This window comes from Taurulus bubalis, assembly GCF_910589615.1.
Source record: "Taurulus bubalis genome assembly, chromosome: 7".
NCBI lineage: Eukaryota > Metazoa > Chordata > Actinopteri > Perciformes > Cottidae > Taurulus > Taurulus bubalis.
This window is the reverse complement of record NC_136595.1, coordinates 9,412,619-9,436,028: the sequence shown is the minus strand read 5'-3', so window position 1 is coordinate 9,436,028 and position 23,410 is coordinate 9,412,619. Positions and strand designations below refer to the sequence as shown.

At 38.5% G+C, this 23,410-nt stretch overlaps 1 protein-coding gene across 1 annotated transcript; it reads left to right on the top strand.

Annotated features, from left to right (window-relative positions):
- Positions 1-15,310: 15,310 nt before the first annotated feature.
- LOC306739542 (protein shisa-like-2A) lies at positions 15,311-19,096 on the top strand (the record flags this gene model as incomplete). The annotated part of the gene is made up of 3 exons (XM_079221563.1): positions 15,311-15,492; positions 17,636-17,772; positions 18,909-19,096. The coding sequence occupies 3 exons, from the start codon at positions 15,311-15,313 to the stop codon at positions 19,094-19,096; spliced, it is 507 nt and encodes a 168-aa protein (XP_079077689.1).
- Positions 19,097-23,410: the final 4,314 nt, after the last annotated feature.

Genomic DNA, 23,410 nt, shown 5'->3' with positions numbered 1-23,410 from the left:
TGATACGGAACGAGTGAAGATGTCTGCTCGGGGCCAAGTACGAAACATTCTCTTCACATTAGTGGCTGGGCCTCTTAAGGACGGCGTTGCTGAATGACAATTTTTTCTTCAAATGTCTCCAGCCTGTCTGAAAAGATTTTACATCAGACTATGACAATATACAATGTTACAGAAAGTTATCGGTTAAACTTAAAAAAAAAAGCTTAAAATTCATCATGCGCTGGTTGCAAAAGCTACTGTAACGATACAATTTTGCCTGTGAAGACAATTTTCCCGAACCGATAATGATTGTTTTTTTATTTAAGGGTTACAGGTACAGTAATGTTAATACACAACCTCATCCATAGGCCTATATATTATATACAGTATATGCTATATATTACATATACATGCTATCGAGGGACTGTGCCGCCATCTGCAAAACATTTACAGAAAATACATTTCTCGATATTGATCAGTTAATGAGCTGCTGAAGTACACAGAGGCCATTTGACCTTTCCTTGTCTGTCTTTCACCCTCCTGGCATATTCAGAATTTTGTATAAAAAAATTACATTTTAATAAGGTTAATGAACTTTTTGCTCCCTCAAAATCATTGATCCATAGTGAAAGTGCAAATATTATTTATTGCTTGTATTCTAATTTGACATCTCTTCATATAAAAACATGGACAAGCTGTTGAGTGTAAAATTGTACCTGTATGATTACGAAAAGGGTGTCTTGAATGAGCTTTGTCCCAGCCCCATATTATATATTAATACTATGATACATTAACTTATAACTAATATTTATTGTGCACTGTTTGGAATTTAGCATAATAGACTTTCCACAAAATGCTACAAGAGGACAGTAAATTGACTTTACAAGGCCGTGGAGAGCTTTTGAAATCTGCCCATCTGCCAGTTAGAGCAGCGTTTTTAATCCTTGACTTTTTGTTTTCTCAGCACCATCCATTTATTTTCCTCCTAGTAAAGCGTATTAACTCTCATATAATAACAATTGTGCATTTTATGAGAAAAGCATGGCATTTTGTAACATGGTTAGCCTAAGATATAAGCTTTATTTTCAGATGTGGATGACCTCTAAGGGCGATGAGAGGTAAAAATCCAAGATGGCCACCAGTTCCTTGGGTCATTCATTCAGGCATTCAAGCAGTGGTTGGTGTATATAGTAGCGGTGCCGGCTGCTTTACAACTACCTGTCAGATGATTCTGAAAACCAATCATCTGTCAAAATATATGAACACCTTTAGTTGTGGTTTTTAGATTTAGCATCGTCGGTCATGTTGCATATGGCATTTTCTGGTGTTTTTTGAAATGTGTTTCTTGTCTGCTGTGCGCTGTGGACTTTGTCTGTTGTTGTCTGTATGAATTATGGTGACAAATGAATTTCCCCACTGGGGATTAATAAAGTTTTCTAATCTAATCTAATCTAATGAAAAGGATCACAGCCTCTAATGCATATTAAGCGGAGCAGATAAAAGGCCAGTTATCATGCCACACTCATCAGGTTTTTATCAACATTTCAAATCCATTAACTCTGTATGAGCACCCTCAGCCAGCTGGCGCTGAAGGTCACCTACCAGTGCTGGACGAATGAGCTTAATGCCGAAACAAAAATTGTATTGATCATAAGACTTAAAAGAGGGCCCAAAAGAGAAACTATAGACTTGCATTTCAACTTGAAAATGGGTGGAAAAAAAGAAAAAAAGAAAAGAAGAATTAAAAAGTACTTCAACAAAAAAAGTAAATCTCATAATCTCTGCGTCGCTCACTTAGTCTACTCCCTGCATGTGATTTGATAATTGGAGGGAAATTGGCAACAGCCGCTCACCGCTGTTTTGAATGGTTTTGAAGTGAAATCCAATAATTCAGTCACTTTTGTTTCTTAATTTTAGCCAAGCACTGTCAGATAGCGAGAGAGAGAAAGAGTTAGAAGCCGTGCCCACTGTGATCTCCATCCAATCAGTGACGTGACAGGTTGAGGTTGTAATCTATTCGGATGCCCGGTATTCAGCATTTGTGTTTTTTGTCTTGAACTGTTTCCAGAAGGTCCTGCAGCTGTGTCAAATGAGGATTAACTCACGGTGCCCAATGACAACTTGTATTTAAAGGCTCACCTTCTTCTGCTCCGTGGTAGGGAAGTGGCGTGCATGAGGGCTTTACAGGTCCGATGGGTTTCATTCTGTGATGTATGTATAAATGCCCTTATGAGAATAGCCAGGGGATTAGCAGCAATGCATTTCACTGGACTTGTTTCATACATATGCACAGTAGCTGTCAGTTTATCGGAGTCCTGGCTGTCTTACACTTTTTGTCAGTGGCAAGATACAGTGTTGTTGGTCCTTGATTAAATACTATGTATGTATGCATGTATGTGTGTCTGTGTGCGTGCATGTATGTATGTACACGTATGTATGTATGTATGTTTGCATGTATGCATGTGTGTGTATGTATGCGTGTGCATGTGTGTGCATGTGTGTATGTATGTGTGTGTATGTATGTACACGTATGTATGTATGTTTGCATGTATGCATGCGTGTGTGTGTGTGTGTGCATGCATTTATGTATGTGTGTGTATGTATGTATGATGTATGTATTTATGTATGTATGTGTATGTGTGTGTGGGTGTGTGTGTGTGCATGCATGCATGTGTGTGTATGTATGCACACGTATGTGTGTTTGCATGTATGCATGTATGTATATGTGTGTGTGTGCATGCATTTATGTATGTGTGTGTATGTATGATGTATGTATTTATGTATGTATGTATGTGTGTATTTATGTATGTATGTATGTGTGTGTGTATGTGTGCATGTGTGTATGTGTGTGTGTACCACTATCGCTTAGCAAATGATAAACTGCTCAACAACATGACTTATCATATATATATATATATTACCAGCCATACATATTTTACCAGCCGAGTCCTGCACACAGAGTATGCAGGCTATAAGAAGTGAATGTAGTCCCCGTGACATCACCCATCGGTTTGTGGGCTGCCTTTTTTGAAGCCTCAAGTTCAGCATTTTAGCCGTCGCCATCTTGGTTTTGTTTTTGAAACTAAAAGTGACACAAAAGGGTGGAGCTAAGTACAACTAAGCGCACTGAATAAAACCTATTGAGGCAACCTAAAACGTCACAATTAATTTTCGTGAACTGAAAGCACACTGTGAAAAGATTCAAGCTAGCAGGGCTAATGCAGCTAACAGCTAACGGAGCTAAACACACCGCAGGACTGACGTTCGGTTCAAGGGAGCGTTAAGTAGTCAATACACAGCTTTACACGGTGAACTAGTCAGTTGTGATCGCTCCACTGTTGATGACTTTAAAGACCTTTTCCTTTCATAGAGCCTGCCAAAACCCCTGAATAAGAATAAGTTTGTTTTGATCCGGAACAGAACGGATAAAGTATGGGAGCTTTATATTACGTTTGTATGGTGACACTCTGTTGCATTAATTGGTTTATCTTATACATTTAAAATACAAACGGGAATGTCAAAAGCTGCAAGAAACAATGGTGTTAGAAAACTATAAAAGTAGATATGAGTAGTGGACAGAAATGGCAAAATGCTACACTGAAACCTAAAAATATGGAGTTGTGTTTGGTCACTATATATCAACATACATATAGATATACCTTGCCATATATGTCTATTATTCTGTCAAATATTTACTATACATATATGTATTATATTTTACTACACTTAACAATATTGCACGTATCTTAGGCTATATCATACTATTGTTTTTATAATTACTACCTTTTACCTAATGCTATATCTCATATCGCATACTATATCATGATTACTACACTTTATTATCTTAATATGATACTAATTATTGTACCATATTCTGTATCATATTTATATTAAATATCTATATTAATATAGACAAATGCTAAGTATCATGACTTAATCATATCAGTCCGATGTACGCTGACAGAATATAATGGTGTACATGCTGACTTTGCTGCTTTATATTCAATCATTGCAATTTGGTTTATATATGCTCTTGCATTGTTTTTCTATTTTGTATTATTACTTTATTTATTATTTTATTATTATTATTATTTCTTTCTTTTGCTTTCTCTATTCATCTGGTCCATTGCTGTCCTTGTGCTTCTGCAACAACCGAGTCTCCATGCTGGAGATCATGAAAGGTTTACCTTATCTTATAGGTCTTGTTAGTGTTATGCATTTTTTATTTTAATTTACTATGTAGCTGTTTCCCCATGCTTCCAGTCTTTATGTGGAGTTAATAGGCTATCAAACATCAGAAAGACCTTTGGAATTGACTAGCTCCATAGTTAACACACAAAGGCAGTATAAACCCTCTATGTAATCTCTCTATATCCCAAAACATGAAACTATTCCTCTAAAAAGTGCCTCAGGCCAAACGAGGCAGTGTCGCCTTGTTTCTGGGTTGTCTGTCCAAAAGGGAGCTCACAAGAGATGCAGTCTTGCTGCGTGTTTGCACAAGTCCGAACCGGTCTGTCTGCTGCACAGATTTTATTTTATTTATTTATTTCACCCAGAGAGGAGTTTTAATCTTCCGTTAGCCCAAAGCCCGAGTGATTCAGGTCGCTTTGTCCTTCACAGTCTGTCCTCAGTATGAGACCATGTGTGCGGCAGTCAGGTCACACAGATTCCATTTGTCAATCGAAAGTCTCGTCTTTCTTCAGCAGTGAGTTGCTCCCATTCAGGGGCTCGGGTTGGACTTGGAATCCACGGGAACGCCCACATCCTCCTAATAACACACATGCTTGCACCCTCCACACGTTCTCTCGTGTTACATGTGGAAGAATCATGAATGGAGGCCTGTGCTGTGCTGTGGCGTGTTGCCTGTGTGCACTGAGGGAGAGCTGCATATGTGTGAGTAAAGTATGTGCTCGTGCTGCCATCACATGTTTTGCCAGACTCTGTGGTCACTAATCTCTCTCTTTTGCCAATATTTCCACTCTATCTGGTTTCATCAGGCAGGGATTACACTGGATTAGACAACCTCCCAGAAGCTGACATGCATTCATTCATTAAAAACTCAAATGCAGTTGCTCACACGCCCCCAATTCAGCAAAATGCACCAATTAGACCAAGAGCAAGGACGACTGGGATATATATATATACATATATACATATATGTATATATGTATATATATATATACATATATGTATATATGTATATATATATATATATATATCCATCCCAGTGTTTAGAATGGCTTCATCTCATTTATTTATTGTTGACTGTTGTCCCAAGATTGTGTGGTTTGTGGTTATGTAATGCAGTGGTGATGACAGCGTGGGGACCATGCTGTCATCGGGGTGGGAGTGGTATTGAGGTTGCGGTTTAGCAACCTCAGCTTGACCTTTACCTCGGAGCATTGGTCAATCAGTCGGAGCGTGATCCTCCGGCTGTCTGCTTCTCTGTGCAGATAGAAGGAACTGACGCTCGCAGGCAAGCGTATTTTATTAAGAAAAAAGATTACAGCCAGCTGGCGTTGCAACATTGTCAACAATATGATCATATAAAGTTACATTTTAGAATAATCTGAATAACTATACTTGAGACTGAACCAGTTTTGATGCAACCTGGACTCCGCCAGGTTGTTTACTTTTCTCTCACAAAGCCAGACTCTCATTGTGCTCTGCAAAGGCTCATGAAGCATCTGCTTGGGACAGATGTCAATTCAAGTAAGCCGCACAAAAAATGATTGACAGGCCTCTGCTTCAATCAGAACAACACAAACATCAACTGACAGCTGACTGGATAAATGCATCCCATCACTGGACTGGGATTTATTCATGGTCCTGGTTTTCGAACGGGAAAACAACATGGGGTTTGTTCTGCAGCACTTCTCTTGAAGCATCTTCTGGTTCTGAAAGTCTGAAAGGAAAATTAATTCCACATTTGATTCATGCCCTGTCAATTGTCATGTGATGTCTTTGGAGAAACAATCTATAAAATACATTTTATTCTTCCTGTCAAAATTAATAACCTTTTTTTTATCACATTGACAAGATTTTGACCGCTCAAAGAGATGACCTTTAAAAAAATTAATTGGACTTAAAACAGTGCACAGGTTTAGCGTTGGTGACACTCATATACCTGCATACATTAAACAACACATATCAGCTTTTTGCAACAACTAATTGCCAGATAACATGCAAAAATTATTATTAGCTACACGATCTGTCATGAAACAGGAGCTGTTTGCCAGTCAGGCTGATCGAGCGCAGCGCTTTGCTGTGGCAGCAGTGAGTCGTTGTGTCTAAGCAGAGAGAAAACAACATGTTTTAGAAACAGTTTTCAGTCAGCGACATATCCACAGAGTGATGGGGAAGACTTGAAATCACAGAAAAGACGTTTAACAGCTATTTCATGTAAAAAATAAATGGCACTTGACATTGTAATTCCTTGTCAGTAGGGGCGGCCGATATACCGGATGAACTCGATGTAATGCAGCTTGTTCTATGTGGGGTGTAGTAAATGACTATATCGAATAAGTCAAATTTAATCCGCTTGTGTAAGAAGTAATAAAAATGGCCTTCCCTCCCATCATCCACAGGTTGGCAGGAAAGGGGCTGAGCGTCCAAGTTGAGCTTGACGTCCACATATACAGTATATACATATACATATATATATATATATATATATACATATATATATATATATATATATATATATATATATATATATATATGTATATATATATATATATATATCACAGTGGCGGGTTGTGGATTTTTTACCTGCGCTTCAGGGGATCATCATCGTTATAAATGCGTTAACGCAGCAATCCATTAACGCCGACAATGATTTTCTCATGCGTTAACAGCATTTTACTTTTTCTTTTTTTGCATTGGGCGTCCTTAGAATCGCAACAAATGACGGCGCCTATGAGCCTCGAGACGCACCGTCGTCAGGAGAATACACAAGTTGTATGAAACGGCGTTACAACGTGCACCAACTGTTGCTCTCACTGAGACGACAAATGCTACGTTCATACCAAAAGCGTTGCGAACGTTTACCGTGTCAGTTTACTCGCTCGACAATAAAGCTGCGTTCACACCAAAAGCGTTGCGAATGTTACCTGCACCTGAAAGGGGGCGTGGCTTATCTCCATAAAACAGTTACCGTTTCCGCCTTCCACCATGGAAATTACCACTAGTTCTGCTTTATACTTGTTGTGTAAATTCCACATACGTCGGAACCTCCATCGTGTCTGGGTTCATAATATTATCCGTAGTACCACAACACTACCAGCGCTACTTCAGGCGGACCAGCAGCAGTTTGATTCAGCGACGGCGGTGATGACGGTCGGAGCTTCTCACGAAAAGATTTCGCCAGAGTTTAAATATTTCAATTTGCGCAAATTCGTCTGTGCATTGACTTTGTATGTAATCTACTCGCGCATCAAATTTGCAACGCGATTGGTGTGTACGCAGCTTAAGACCGTAGCTTTAGCCGTTAAACGGCGCACTATGCGACTTTTTTTTCAACACCGTTTTTTGCCTTCAAAATAAAAGCACCGTATCTCAAAACAGGAAACCAGATACATGTTGCTTACGGCAGACAAAAAACATGCAATAAAAACAACAAAATTGATTGACAAACCATTTCTAACTTTAGAACACATATTGAGTTATACACCGTTCATTATATTGATGAACTGTGGGTGCTGCTTCACATGCTTTGACTGTCGTCAAAACAGAAGACAGACATTTTGCAGAAACGTGTGCGGAACATTGCATTCATGTTGCACAGCAGTGGATAGTGCATACATATGATAAATATGATGCTGCTGCGAGACTTCTGCCGGTCGAACACGTCCTCTGTGTCGCACACACTCTCCATCGCTCTGTCACAGTGTCTCTGCAGAACAGTGTGTTAACAATGTCCTGATAGCCAAATGCAGAACAGTTGTGGGCCTTCAAACACAGTCCAGCAAGTGCTGTTGAACTAGAACAGCAACAAACTGAACATGGACAAAAGAAAGAGTCGCTTGTCCCTAACAGGGACCCTTACTACTGAACAGACTGTTTATGTTGTTCCCTGTTAAAAGACAAATGTTTCTTCTGGTACCTGTTCAGAAAAAACTGTTGTTAACTTGCTGTTGCTCCGAGAGTGTCTGTTATATTCTTCTGATAACATTACTTTCAAATAAAAGCGTGCAATACACTAGTTTTTCATCCATTATTGAATTTTGCGCACACGCACAACACAAATAAACAATGAGGATGTCGGGATTTAGCGCATATCTTTATAGATTATCCATCAGTATATAACTCCATTATGACTCGATTAAAATACTGCTTGCACATACTGTTAATGCACTCATAAAAACATATAAGAAGAAGAAGAAGAAGAAGAAGAAGAAGAAGAAGAAGAAGAAGAAGAAGAAGAAGAGACTCACAAGGGTGTTACATCTCAAAGCCTATTTGGTCACAAACATATAGTGTTATTTTTTCCTAAATGGACTCAGTGATTTTCTAAAATAGAAGAAAAATGAGACTTGGCCCAAATGAGTCGCATGTCTGGAGTGTGGTAATGACACATGTCACCCAGCAACAGTGTGGTATCATAGATATTTTTGGACCATAATGGAATTCTATGACAGGGGAATAAGATACACCAGGCTTTGGTTACACATAAAGGCGACAACCAGCCTTATCCTGTAACACATAACCAGGGCCACATGTAATTTCATTCAGAAACACATGAAACAACACATTCTACAGTCCAACCTTTCATTGACTTCTTGAATAATAATGGGCGCTAAGATCCTCTTAAGAAGCGTCTTTTGTCATGAACTGTCAATGCAAATTTTTTTCTCCAACTCTCATTTAAAATGTCGCCCCAAATAAACCATTTACTCTAAACATATTCTGTAAAATGATTACATTTTGCGCTCCTCAACGGCAACTAGAAAGTCATGAACAATTTGTTTGAGATAAACAGTCGCTTGACAATAATTCCGTGAATCTTTCACTAAACTGCAGCCTGCTGAGCACAGTTCATTGAGGACAGAAGAGGCTGTCGACATTTCATTTTTTCTTAATGACCAGAATGCAAGACATCCTCTGAAAACCTCCATGCAAGTTACAGTGACAGCAGCTGCCAGGTCGAAAGGTCAAAGCACCACAACCAGCAGCATCATCCCTCCATCCCCTCTGATGGGGTCAAAGCCAGACCAGTGATGGAGAACGTTTGCCCTTTAGGTTTGGTGCCCCCATCAGGCTGATCCGTGTTACGGCTGACATTCCACCACACATCATCATCTTCCCTCCAGTGGTCCAATCTGCAGTCTAAATCATTTGTGACATGAAGTATTTGTTTAGCTAAAATATATAAATACCGTTATGTAAAATGCAAGTAAAAGAAGAAAAAGAGTAAAAGTACAGAGGTAGCATCGCTTAAAAAAGTATTTATATAGCAATTTTTAGGTTATAGTCCCCAGTGAATTGATGTGTGGGAATATGACCGTAGAACAGTTTTTTTTTATAGAATACATGTTTTTGTATACACAGATGCAGTTTACAGATCCAGAAGAGGCCTCGTCTCTTCACAGAAGTCGTTTCTTTTGCTGTAGAAATGGGATACTTTGATTGAGCAATTTCATATATAATCATATATCTACTTTTCAAATTAATTAATCATTTCAATGAAACCATGAGTAATTGTTTTAAGTAGCAATGGTAAAAGTGTGCAGATATCCCCTTTCAGAGTGTTATATCGTTATAGCATTATACTGGGTCGAGGTTGGGCTAATTTGAGCAAATTGATATACTGTTGGTTAATTTAATATATATCATGGCAATGTGTTTTATAAGATCATATGTAATACTGTACATAAATATGTGAATATATATATATATATATATATATATATATATATATATATATATATATATATATATATATGTGTATTTATATATAGATAGGTGTGTGTATATAAAACGTATAAACAGTATATATATATATATATATATATATATATATATATATATATATATATATATATATATATATATATATATGTATATATATGTGTGTATATATACATATATATATGTATATATATACTGTAGTATAGAAGTATTACGTAGCACAACATTCAAGTACATTATCTCAAAATAAGGTAAATAAAACTGACACAGTACTTTAGTGAGTGTTCTTAGTTACTTTCCACCACAGGACTTCCCTAATACTTACGTTAATCCCAGAAGATAAAATACTTCAATGAGAACAATGAATTAGTATATTATATAATGTTTTACCTTATAAGAATTTAATATGTGTATGTATTTTTTTTTCATACATATTTTGTGACAAATGTACCTTTTACTAAAAGGGTTACTCCAGTGATTTATTATTGTATTTACTGTGTGTTAGGGGACTTGTGAAAAACCAATAAAAAAAGAAGGATAATTAACATTTGCACAATAACCTGGTTTTGATCTGTTTAGCGCAGTGGTCAAAAAGAATTAAAAGTTCAAACTCATTTTCAGTTTAGTCTTAATGGATAAAGGATTTACTTGGAAATTGACACATTTTAAAAGTTTGCAATATTTATTTCACCTTTTCTTCACAGAAGGTCATTGAAGGTGGAATGACCTTCACATAAGGTAATTGAAGTAATTTTGATTGAATATAACAGTTTTTCTCTGGAATGAAAGTTGCTTTCCCTCAATGATCATTTTTCTCATGAGGGAAGGTTCATCGAGTCCATTCAATATGTAAGGCACGTACGCAGCAAAAATAAAACTTTGAGTGTATCAATGGGCTGTAATTTGTTTGATTCATGTAAATGTCCTATCCTCCCGTATAACAGGAACCCTCCATATCTTGCGCCTCTAAAAAAACACAATAGGCAAGCCAGTTTATAAAAGAGAAACCAGGATATTGTGTGATGCACTGTATCCAGGCTTTAGACTAAGTGCAGGTCTTCAATTCAGGTGAAAAACCTCAAAAATGATGAATGAAATATTGGCTTTATTATATATCAAAAGCAGGGACAGACAGGCACCCTTTATAAAGGTGTATACACAGTAAATGGTTTTATACAATGGTAAATCATTAATTAGCTGTATAGACTACCCATTCACAAACCATTCAGATGATGCAGGGGAGTAGGACAGCTTTTTTTGGACAATTTCAGTTTTTAGTTGCTGGAAACCAATACAAATAGCTGTTAAGAGGTAAATTGGCATCTATAGGCCACCGTTGTTCTCTTGGATGCAATCCGATGCTTGTCAATGTTTACTGTATTATTAGAGTGCTGAAAAGGGGATGCATCTTCCAGTAATATCTGACGATTTCACATCACAATGTAGGTGCCAAACCTCATATAAAATGACCGTGAACTGTGAAAACTTCACATAAAGACTAATACAAGATTTGATAAGCCTCTTCGCCAAACCTTCAATGAGTTCTGTACCACGCTTCACGCTTGGATACTGTTATAAAGGAGTTTTTAGAAGAGATGGAATGCCTGAATGTGAATGTTGCCGGTGGCCTTGAGAGCTCAACACACTGCAAATACAGGAACCACAACCAAACGCAGAATACAGTAATACAAACGACAATGGGATATAAGAAAGTGATGCACATGTCTGCAACACGCTTGTTATTGCCATTTGTTGGGAACTGAGCTACAATGTAATTCATTTTTTGGGGATTTATCTAAACAGGTTGTCGCACAATTCAGATATTATTGCAGATGATCTACTGTAAGGCTAACGTTAGCCTTTTTGCTTATAATTAGCCAGCCAATTCAAATAATTTGAAAAAATACACACAATTGAAGGCTAACGTTATATTAGCTGGCTAGAGTTACTTTCAGAGAAGGATGAAGATAAATGCCACATTGTTTCATAAATTGTTTAAAACGTCAAAAAAATTGCAACATTACTGGTTGTGTCACGCTCAGTACAAAAGATTCTTTACACCAATTAATCAACCACAATGATTTCAGGATGAGTTGTGAGAGCATAAAGCACTTCTCACTACAATAAAGGGGACCTAATTTATGAACAATGATTCACTGCTCTCTTAATCAATGCTTCATAACCTCTTAACGTTCTGCTGTCCCGCGGGCGTCCATTTCAACTATACACTGTACATTCCGTTGTACATTCCGTTGTACACTGTACATCTATTTATAGTTCGGTACGAGTGCCATATGTTTCTGGAAACCTACGATTCTTGTGATTCCAGCTGTCCACTCCATTTCAAGATCAGACCACCACAGCAGCTACAATCAATATTTTTGTCAGACAACAACAAACAAACGAGCGATTTGAAAATCAAGACAACTCACCGATGACGCCTCATATTGATCCATAAATCCATAATATTCCAACAAAAACGGCGTTGTTACGTCGTAAAGGTCCAATAACAATAAATCCCATAAAAGATTTAGTCCAAAACACGTGATTACATCCATAAATATCCACCAGCTGGCGTTGCATCATTTCATTGCAGCTGAAAGTTATGAACGAAAGTAGTTTTGTTTTTAGCAGAAAGTTATGTTTGCATGGGAGCACAGCTACAAACTCGCTATCAAAATGTCCGCCGAAATCTAACGGTTCCAATGAGACCCCACTTGAACCAATAGGAGCTTCATGTCCTGACTGACAAGCTACATTACCCAACCAGAAGCTACGTTGAAGTTTAGGCTCAGCCTCTATTTTCTTACATGGCTCAATCCTGTCGCGCCGTAAAGCTCAGATGACAGGCGTTTCGGACAGCCAATGAAATTCCCTAAACAAAGATAGGCAGGAAGAGGGGGGGGGGAAATAATCCCAACAGCCTTCAATTTGATGAGAAGAGACAGCTGCTGTAGAGCTTCAGTCTGAAGTGTAAATTAGCATAAAAATGCATTTATACTTCATTTTCTCTGTGTCAGCAATACTGTTAGTATATATGAATAGTACCTATATAAGTTTGCAAGACTATAAGACTTTTTAATAGGTATATAGTATATATATATATATATATATATATATATATATATATATATATATATATATATATATATATATCAGGAATATTTTCAGTCTCAAAATGAAAAAACGCCTAGACATTTCATTAGAAAAACATGTGTAAAATATTTATTTTCTGTGATATTGTTAACTTTTTACTTAGACTAGAAAAGGCTTCAGGCTATGGTCTCATTGTGTTTTCCAGTCCATAAGTCACATTTATAGTCATCTACAGGCATCTATTTACAAAGAAATGTTCAGACGGAAATAAAAACCTTATTCTTTAGTGTGTTCAAACTCATATAACTCAGTGTCAGCAGCACTTAAAGTGATTCTGACTATTGAGGTAAAAAAGCTTCAGATTGTTACCTTTCAAAAGAGACCAAGACCATGCATTTACTCCAAATAGTTCAAGTACAACTTGCAATTTACTTTGGGTATACCTGGATAGGTGTTTTTCGTCAAATTTTACAGGAATGTTAAGAGGTGTTAATCATTAGTATATTTACTGTATGTCGTTGTAAAGGCTGGCTATTTGTTGTGGTTTCATTAACCACGGACTATATTTGCATCCATGCATGATCTTACCGAGGAGGCAGATAAGTGAAGTATTGCCTGATTATTGTTAACTGATGCTAATGTGCAGGTGTGTAGCTTCACGACTGCTTTAAAAAATAAAATAAGCATTTGTATATCTAAATGGGCTGATGAATTCATATAAATGAAAGAAGAAAAAAAACAGTAATTTAAACAAAGGATAATTTCAATATCACTATGCCAATCACGACACATCATCTGGCAGAGACAAACGTGTTTTGCCATTAGTGGTGTAACCGACCACTGTTGATCCGTGATCCATATGGATCCCCCTCGCGGTTCGGCACACATGTGAACCGCAGATTAATTACACAGTTTAACGTTAACCATCACATTGTGATATAAAGTTTTACTGTCGATCGCTATCTGCCAAAATTTTGTAAAATATGTGATCAGGACATCAGCATTTCTGCTTCCAGTCGCCGGTCTCTGATAATGTTACATTGTTAACAACTACTCGTGTTTAAATTGACAGAAGAGCTGGTAACGACGGCAGCTCCGCTAACGGCTAACCGAAGGTCCTGTTCGGTTACAATATGATGCATTCAGGCTCTGTTCAGTGAAAATGAGTATTGGGAGAAGGTGAATTATTACGTTAGCATGATGTGTTCACATGTAATCTCCTAAAATGTAGTATTGGTACAAAACGCGAATAATTCCAGTTGTTTGAAGGAAATGATTTCACAACAACATAAATAGATATTAGAAAGATAATTCTGACCTGTCAATACTACTAGCTTATAATACATCATTAAAACCACTAATGACAATAAAAATACAATCTTGTATTTTCGCATCATTTAAATTGTGTGTTTTAATAAATAAAATACTATATGTGACTATAACAAAGTAAAAGGATAACATTTAGAATTGTTGATGGTTTACATAGACTTCACAGACCAATATGGATCAGCAAGTATCGGCAGCAAATAAAACGTGATCGGGGATCTCTAAAAGTTATATTTGCTTTCTTTTCTTTCTTTTGTGCCGGTCCGTGACTCTGATCCGTGATGCGATCCGGACCGTGAGCTTTATGATCCGTTGCACCACTAGTGGCCACTGTTAGCTAGCTAACCTTCCCTCGGTAGCAGTGACACACAATGGGTTGCTTTTTTAAATGTAAACGTGATGTGGAAGACAACCTATTAACATATTAGCATATTAATGTTAATGCTCAAAGTACTGCTTTAAGTATGCATTCATCACAGAGACGCTATTTAGTAAACTGCAACTGAAGTTATCTTGATTCATAAAAAGTGTCGCCCTGTTATATAAATAGTCATTTATAAGATTCAAGTAGGGGTCTCATCAGAGCACTGTCATTAATTCATATTTTAGAATTGATATATTCTAAGAGAGAGAGAGAGAGAGAGAGAGAGAGAGAAAGAGAGAGAAAGAAGTCAGTGGAGACAGAAGTCAGAGAGAGGAGAGAGAAAGAGAGGAGTCAGAGAGAGAGAGACAGAGAGGGAGAGAGAAAAAAGGAGTCAGTGGAGACATAGGAGTCAGAGAGATGTAGTAGGAGTTAGAGTGAGAGAGATAGAGAGATAGAGAGATAGAGAGAGAGAGAGAGAGAGAGAGAGAGAGAGAGAGAACCGGTCTGCACCTCCTCCACCCATCCTGGAGCCAGAAGCTGATGTGCACCTGCAGCAGTGGGAGATGGGAGCCATGAGCAGTGCTTCAAAGTGCGCCACAGCGGAACCGGCTGTCCACGTGCGCCACCGTGTCTGATATGAGCTCCTACTGCGAAAGTTACTACAGCAAAGAAAACGTGTTCGTGGAGCGCTTCAGGTGTCCGAAAGCGGACAGTGACACTGCGGCACGTTTCTGCTGCGGGTTCAATGACTTGAAGTACTGTTGTGATGACCCCAACAGCTTTTTTCCGTACGAATATGGATACATGTGGTGGTTAAGGTAAGCGGTGATAAACGCAGCAAAAAAAAAAGTGTCTCATAGATTATTTATACCCGTGTCAGCATGTATAGGTTACTTCTCGTGTGCGCTCCAGATTCGTATGACGTGCACCTGGCATGGTTTCATTAATGGCAAACTGTAATTCAAGACTTTAAAACAAAATTGAGAGTTTTTAAGGGTTAAATCGCACATGTGTGGACTTGTAATCTATACTATGTGTGTCTTCAGAACTCTTTGTCATGAGAGACTGCAGAATAATTAAGAATACATTGGATTAAAAAAACAACAACAACACTAATTGAAACGTATTAATGCATATCTTAAACACACCTCTGAGTCCCACATCTGTAAGTTGCCTATACCATTCGATACTATATTTCCTCTCATTCAGTAAATGGTAAAGATCTATGGATGCATTGATCCAACTTTTTTTGTTTCTGATAATCCACTGAACTGACAACAAAATGTTAGAATGCCAATTTTATCTTCAGTAGTTCCATTGAGAAATGTTCTCAGTGAGAATAATATTCCCAGTGAGAATAATTGCTCAGTGCACTGCAAACTAAATCCAGCCCCCGTCGTATATCGTTGGGGAGAGAGATTGCACAAGCTGGGTAAATAAAACCAAACGATCTGCAGTGCTGGATAGCCCGGCTGGTAAGCGAGGTCATTTTGTGCCATTAAGTCAATACATCGGAAGTATATTTAAGAACAAAGTCACATGGTAATGCATAGCAATGTAAAACAAAAAATTGAAAAAAAGAAAGGAGGAGGATTCATTTATATTTGATTCTGAAACTGGATGTCATCATGAAATTGTAATTTCATCAGTGCAACTCATGTTACTACCAACTCATCTCTGTCGGAATGGGCGAGTGGTTTTAACCGGCTCTGCGTTATTATTTGTCATTATGTGCGTGTAGGACCACCTCAGTGCTTTCACTGAGTGCTTTTCTCTCTCAAAGCACAGAATGGGCGTGCAGGACACGTCACTCAAAACCCCTCCGCTGCTCACATTTAAAGCCCACTAAGAAACAGTGGACATATTTTTCATCTTTTTGACGTCTTGCGTATTTCATCCCACTTAATTTTTCCATTTTGTTCCATCTGGCTGAAGTATTCAGGCCGCCATGCCGTTTAAGTATTTCAATGAATTCTTATTTTTTCAAACCAAATTGCCCCGTGGCTCAGTGGCCCCTGCCACTAGTGGATTACTGTATGTGATTGGTGAACAATGACATGTAGTGTTCAAGCTCTCTGAGTGGGTCGGAGGACAAGAAACGATACAAGTACTAGTCCATTTACCATTTACTCACTGCATATGCGCATATATAGAGGGTTTACTCAAGCAGCTGTGTGATTTTCAGAATAAATGTACATTAACTGGGACCATGCAAAGGAATGTCATTTCGGAGCTACAAGAATTACATGAAATGTTCCTTCCGGGATCTACTCTATTGGTTTTATTTAGAATACAGGTACTTAATCCATAGTGTCGCAAGGTATCTGTGACAGTTTAATACATGGATATATTTATTTATTGGGTTGACGAGCAGAGGTTGCAGGTCCAACACATTAATGATGATTTTATGATGATTTAAAAAATATATTTGTAAAGTGTCTTTGAGTACTGTGAAAAGCGCTATATAATTGTATAGCATAAATAACTGTATTAAGGAAGAGTGAAACTAGAGATTGAGACCACAAACTCATGTGTACAATGTTTAATGAGGGAATATATCCAGTGAGAAGTAAAGTCATTTTCTCATAGACTTCAATATAATCAAACTTATTTTTGAAACCGGAGGAGTCGACCCTGATGGTCAGCAGCGAGAATGCAAATTTTAAGACACTACCACATCGGCTTCACTCGGCAGAACTGGAGGTTGCAAGTGGCATACAAGTACGAGACCATTTATTTACCATTTATCAATAGTCATTATTGACTAAAATATAAGAACATCCACATCGGCAATTAAAAATGTAATAAAAAGAAAAGAAAACGCACCGTAGGAATATTTATTGATTTTAGTCAGTACAGTTGGATCCATTCTTATATGCACAGACTGTATCCATGCTCTCCAGTCTGCGAGGCCAGGAATATATAATCGTCCTGCTGTGTCTTTTGTGCTCTGTTTCACAGTTTCGGAGCTCTTGTGGGTCTCTCTGTGGCAGCTGTGGTTCTTCTCGCCTTCATCATCACTCTGTGTGTCCTCTGCTATCTCTTCATCACCACCAAACCCAGAAGTCTGGACAATGGGCTGCCGCTCCGAGCGCCAGGTACCGACTGCAGCTCCGGGTCTCTGTGGCGGGAAATTCTGCCAACGCGTCAATAGATTACTCTGAACCGGGAAGCCTGACATGTAATAATGGCCGACCCGAAGGTTTTGAAGGGAATAAACAGACTTTAGCAAGCTTGTTTTTTTTTTCTTCATTTTTTACATTAAAAGCGCTACACACCCCTGGTCCACACACACTTGTATTTCCTCTCAGATGGTCTAATTAGACGTCTCCTCAGGACTGTGTGGGTGTGTACGGCTTGACTCACATCTCTCGCACTCCTGTCGCCGCTGTTGAGGCTGGATGACTCTTGACATTATCAGTTCATCCTAACTGATGAAAACTGCCTTGAGTTAAGTAGTTAAGTAAAAGGTCTGGTTTGGAAAAGCTGTGGCCTCCTGGAAATAAGAATGGAATAGGGAATCAACGTCACCAACATTGTGCAGAGAACAGACAACTAAGAAAAAACCTAATGAAGGCACTTAAGGCTTGTAAGGAAGCACCGCCATTAATATACAAAGGGAGTTGTACATTAAAACATACAGGGACAGAATACAGGCAGTAGTAAGCATTTCAGGAACTAATTCGATCATCATTATACAAGCACCAATGAATCAGCTGTAGTATGTTTTGGACATCAACATATTGTTCAAGCTCATTTTGAAGTGTCCCGTCAGAAAGGCCGTAAGGAAATGGCAAGATTCGATAAAACGAAAAGAAAGAAATTCCTGAAGACCTCTCAATTTTCCTCTCTTAGACGGGCAATATTTGGTTAGATATTTGGTAAGATGGCCAAGCCGACTTTTGTTTCTGTTACACAACCTCTTCCACGCTGTTTTTCTGGCGAATTACAGACATGCGTAGCCTATAACACCAACCTTGAACCAAACTTCACTGTAGCCGAGTTTAATCACTCCAAACCAGTTAATGGAAACCTTGGCGCCTTATTTGCAGAGGTTTGCTCAAGGTTGGCTGGGCAATGCAACGGAAACAGCGATTGTAATCATTCTTATGAGATAATACTACCCGGTTTACTTACTGGTGGTTTGCATCGTACGGCCCCTCGTCACAGTCTGTCTGTGTGGTCTGTCCGGCTCTTCACACGCACGTTTCTAATTTAACTTTCTGTCTTCTAGGCTCTACATCGAGTCCACAAAGAGCAGGACCGAGCCATTCCAGCGCCCCCGCTGGTCCTCAAGGCTTCAGGAAACACTTCCTGAGGGGCAAGCTGGACTGTGACAACCAGCCCCCGGAACCTGACCGCCTTTTCCAACGTTGTTTCATGGCCACTGTGACGTCTATCAAAGTCGAGGGCCCTGCATAGACTGTCGGACTGTTTGTCTTTTTGATTGTGTGGTTGCTCAGAAGTTGCTCAACGGCGGCCTTTAGAGGCCTCCCCCGAACGTGACATGAAATGCACACGTTACAATTGAATCATCCACTGTCCATTTCCACACGTTCACAATCCATTGCTACATTTAATATGCTAATCCCACTGCGTCAAACGGTGCCCCGCCGAACCAGCAACTGTAAGGTTAGGTATCACAACTTGTAGAAAGTTACCCGTTACATGGCAACCAGTGCGAAAGTCACAGGCAATATGCTTGTTCCAACGAGACCTATCTGCCGAACCGTCGGTCTTCAAGACACAGGCCAGCTATGTGGTATCTCACGAAATATCCAAGAGCAGTGATGGAGAGTTGGTGAGGGGCTGCTCGGGGAAAGAGACACGCTGAGAACCGCTGGTGAAATCATTAAAATTATATCCTGATTCTTTGAGATGAATGGTTTTAATTTGCTTTGGATTAATGAGACGGGCTGTAATACATTTTTATTTCCCTAGAAATGTCCCTCAAATCCAGAGGCTCTTAGCACTTGTTGGCCAGGAATTTCATTTTTCTTAAAAACTGAAAAACACATGCAGAATTCATTCCTGAGATCCACCAAGAAATGACCTCAAAACACTCTTTGAATGGTGATTAACCAAACGACAATTTAGCCTCAGATAAGAGTTTGTTAAACTTGGGTGACTCAGTTTGCACAAATTAAGGCGACTGTGTTTAAACTGTTTGATTGACACAAGCTTATACATTTTAACTCATTACCAAAGACCCCTTTGGGAAATTCATATTCATATAGCTACGCAATCTCAATCACGTTTTTTTTTTTCAGATGATAGGCGCACTTCAAAGGCTCTTTTTTTTCAATCACTCTTGCGTCGTCTCGCTATTTCTAATTTCCAAGCATCATGGGTGTCACAACACGCACCCCAGTGCGTTTATTAATGGCCGAATGCAATCCACACGTCACTGAGGTCCAAACTCAATGCGAGCCAGACCAACGTGGTTGATTGGATCTCAATGGGAACAACATGCAACCACGGAGCGCATTAGCCAACAATATTGCATGGCACTCGTAATGGCAATGTCTGACTGAAATATCTCAACAAGTGCTTCGTTGAGTGTCAAAGTCGAGGAAAGGATGCAATCTGCATCTCATACCCAACTGTTTGTCTGATGCTCATGTACGTGTTTCGCTTTGATGGTGCTGAACGAGAAACCAGAGCTTTATGTTGTAGCTGCAGATTCCCATGTCGTGCCATGGCAGTTCTGTTCATTGTAAGAATACTTGTGTAACGTGTCAATCTCTGTTGCCTAACAAATGCACAAAGTTATTGAAGACCTCCGTAGCACTGCCAGTTAAGTTTACAACCATTGTATTTATAGAAAGATATTGGGCGGCTCAAGTGCCTCACTGATTAATGTGTATTGTATATTATATGTGTATTTTCCATAATTATTATTAAAGCTATGAACCACACTTGCTCGTGGGTTGTCCCTTGCTTTGTGATTTTGTGCATATAAGTAAACATAAAAAGGTTCAAGTTCACACGTTATCTCAGTTGCAAAAGGAATGAAGACATTTCAAGTTGGAGGTCTACTTAGAGATGTTTTCCCACGTTTTCTATATTTAATCAATATTTGTAGGCAGCGTGCAGCAGCTCATGTTGATGCGATTTGATCGGGAGGCGGTCAGACAGAATATGTTTAGATGTAAAGAAAGTTCAACACTGTCATAAGTGTGTTGTGTCAACCAGTGTCAATTGTATCCCTTTATTCTGGCCTAGTGGCAGGCAATGAGGTTAAGAATAACAATAAAGTTATATTTCTGCTCAGAGCAATAATTGAAAAATAATTTAGTTTTCAAGCTATTATACCACTGGGGAATAAGTATTTATAATACAATAATATATATATATATATATATATATATATATATATATATATATATATATATATATATATATATATATATATATATATATAATATATAATAATATAATAATGTATATATTATATTTTTTCGTCAATTTCAAGGTGACCATAACATTGACTTATGGTCACCTTCTCAGTTGATATGGCAGAAGTGTAAGCAAATGTTTGCATATCCAGCAATTAAGGAGCAACATTGTCATTCATGAATCATGTTTCAGGTCACTGTATGTCCAATATTCCTTCTGTTTTAGCTCCGTTTTTGGTTTCCATCGCCTTCTGACAAACATATCTGGCTGCTAAATGATAGCTGCCTGCTGTAGTTGATAACTACTCTTCTGTAGTTGCACTATATAGAGCAGTGAGAGTGAAGCACAACAGTAAGATTCAGCTATTTTTGCCAAGTAAATGTCTACTTTCTGCCTGATGAAGACAGTTGCTGTCCTCTCATTTCCTTTGGAGCTATGCTGCTGACAGACAGACAGACAGACAGACAGACAGACAGACAGACAGACAGACAGACCAGATCAGAGTTGCTGTAGATTGAACGGTCCTGTAACTCATGTCTGGCTTTTAATGTGGATTCTTGGTGAACTTGATAATCTAGACCGAATATCATTGCTTCATTTTAAGGAGTCAATTCAAGGAGTCATAAGCTTATTTAAGAAACCGTCGAGAGAAATGACGACAATCTCTTTAGTGTCAATGATGTCTAACTCACCATCTGCTTCATGAAGACGGTGTTACAGGAACTAAATCAAGAAAACCTTCAAGCTGCCATGACCCTTAAGTAGCATGTCCACAGTGACATGCTTGCGGCAATTCAAGGTGGAAATTAAAGTATAAAGGAATTTGTTGTGGAATCATGGCAACGCTTAGCAATATAACTTTCATCCAAGAGGTCTTTTGTATGGTCAAATACATGTAATGTGTCTTCTTTTGCACTTATCCAAACCAATGTTGCTGCATGCAGTAAGAAAGGTACATAGGTCATTAGAGTTGCTACGGGCAACTAAAAGCCTATAGGCAGGAAAAACATGATCCATTAGGAAATCATAAATGTGACCTTATAGACACGTACATCTTACTACCATTCAAAAGCTACATTTATTTTTTCATACAGTATTTATTTTATATTTGACAAATAATATTTACTAAAAGTACCATTTTCCATCATTCATGTCTAAATGGTGTTTACATGGAAAATGTGAATCTTTTGTCTTTGTCTTTGTGTTTTTTGGTCCAGACTGAAATACCACAACAACTATTGGATGGATTGCTATGAAAATTGGTACAGACTTGTATGGTTCCTCGAGGATGAATCCCGGTCACATTGGTGATCCACTGACTTCTCCTCTTGCGTCACCATGAGGTTTGATATCTATTATTTTAAGTTAAATATCGTAAGAACCATTGGATGGATTGTATTCACATTTGGTAGACATTGGTGTTACACCTAGAATTACTATAATTGCGTTGCTCACACCATTCTGATTACCAATTGTGTATGTTCAATAGTTGGGTTTATGACCAGCAAAGCAAATTATATTTGCTCTCAGATATATTTGTGTTTAATGCTCACGAGCACATGCTAGCGAGCAATGAACATGGTAACATTGTAGTGTCTGCTAAATATCAGCATGTTAAAATTACCATCGTCAGTTTAGCGGCAATAGTCTGAAACAAGGACATGTGGCGATAGTGCATTCAGGCTGATACTGTGTGGTCAAGGTTGGACAATGTGCATGGGGGAGGGAGAGCAACATATCCTGAAAATCATGAGCAATACCAAGGCCAGGGGGATGACAACATGTTGATGGCATTTCCTGATGATTGAAGCTCTGAAAATTCACTGCAAATAGCAGGGACACTCTCCTTTAGCCCACTAATACCAAAGTACAAAACAAGGTCAGACTAAATGTTACCAATAATGGGAGTGGGAACACACAGATGTCTTATTAAAATGCCAGAACTTTTCTCTCTCTCTCTCTCTCTCTCTCTCTCTCTCTCTCTCTCTCTCTCTCTCTTTCTCTCAACAAACCATAACCAGGGACTTGAAGAACATACACGTGTTTCTTATACATCTGAAAATGTCCTCCCTATCTTCAAATGCTACATTGGTCCTATTACTGAATCATTTTGTTTACACTACATTGTATGGACATGGTCACGGAATGAACAGTTGGCGTCGCTAATACCCGGATGATGAATTTCACTGCCGTTTATGATAACGAAGAAGAAAATCGCCGCCGCTCCATGGATACTAGGGACGCCTATGCTTGATGTAACGGCTAGAAGTTGGCGTCATTATGAGGCGTTTCGTGCGGCGCCAAGTTAACCATGTTCATGTGAACTTATAATACGCT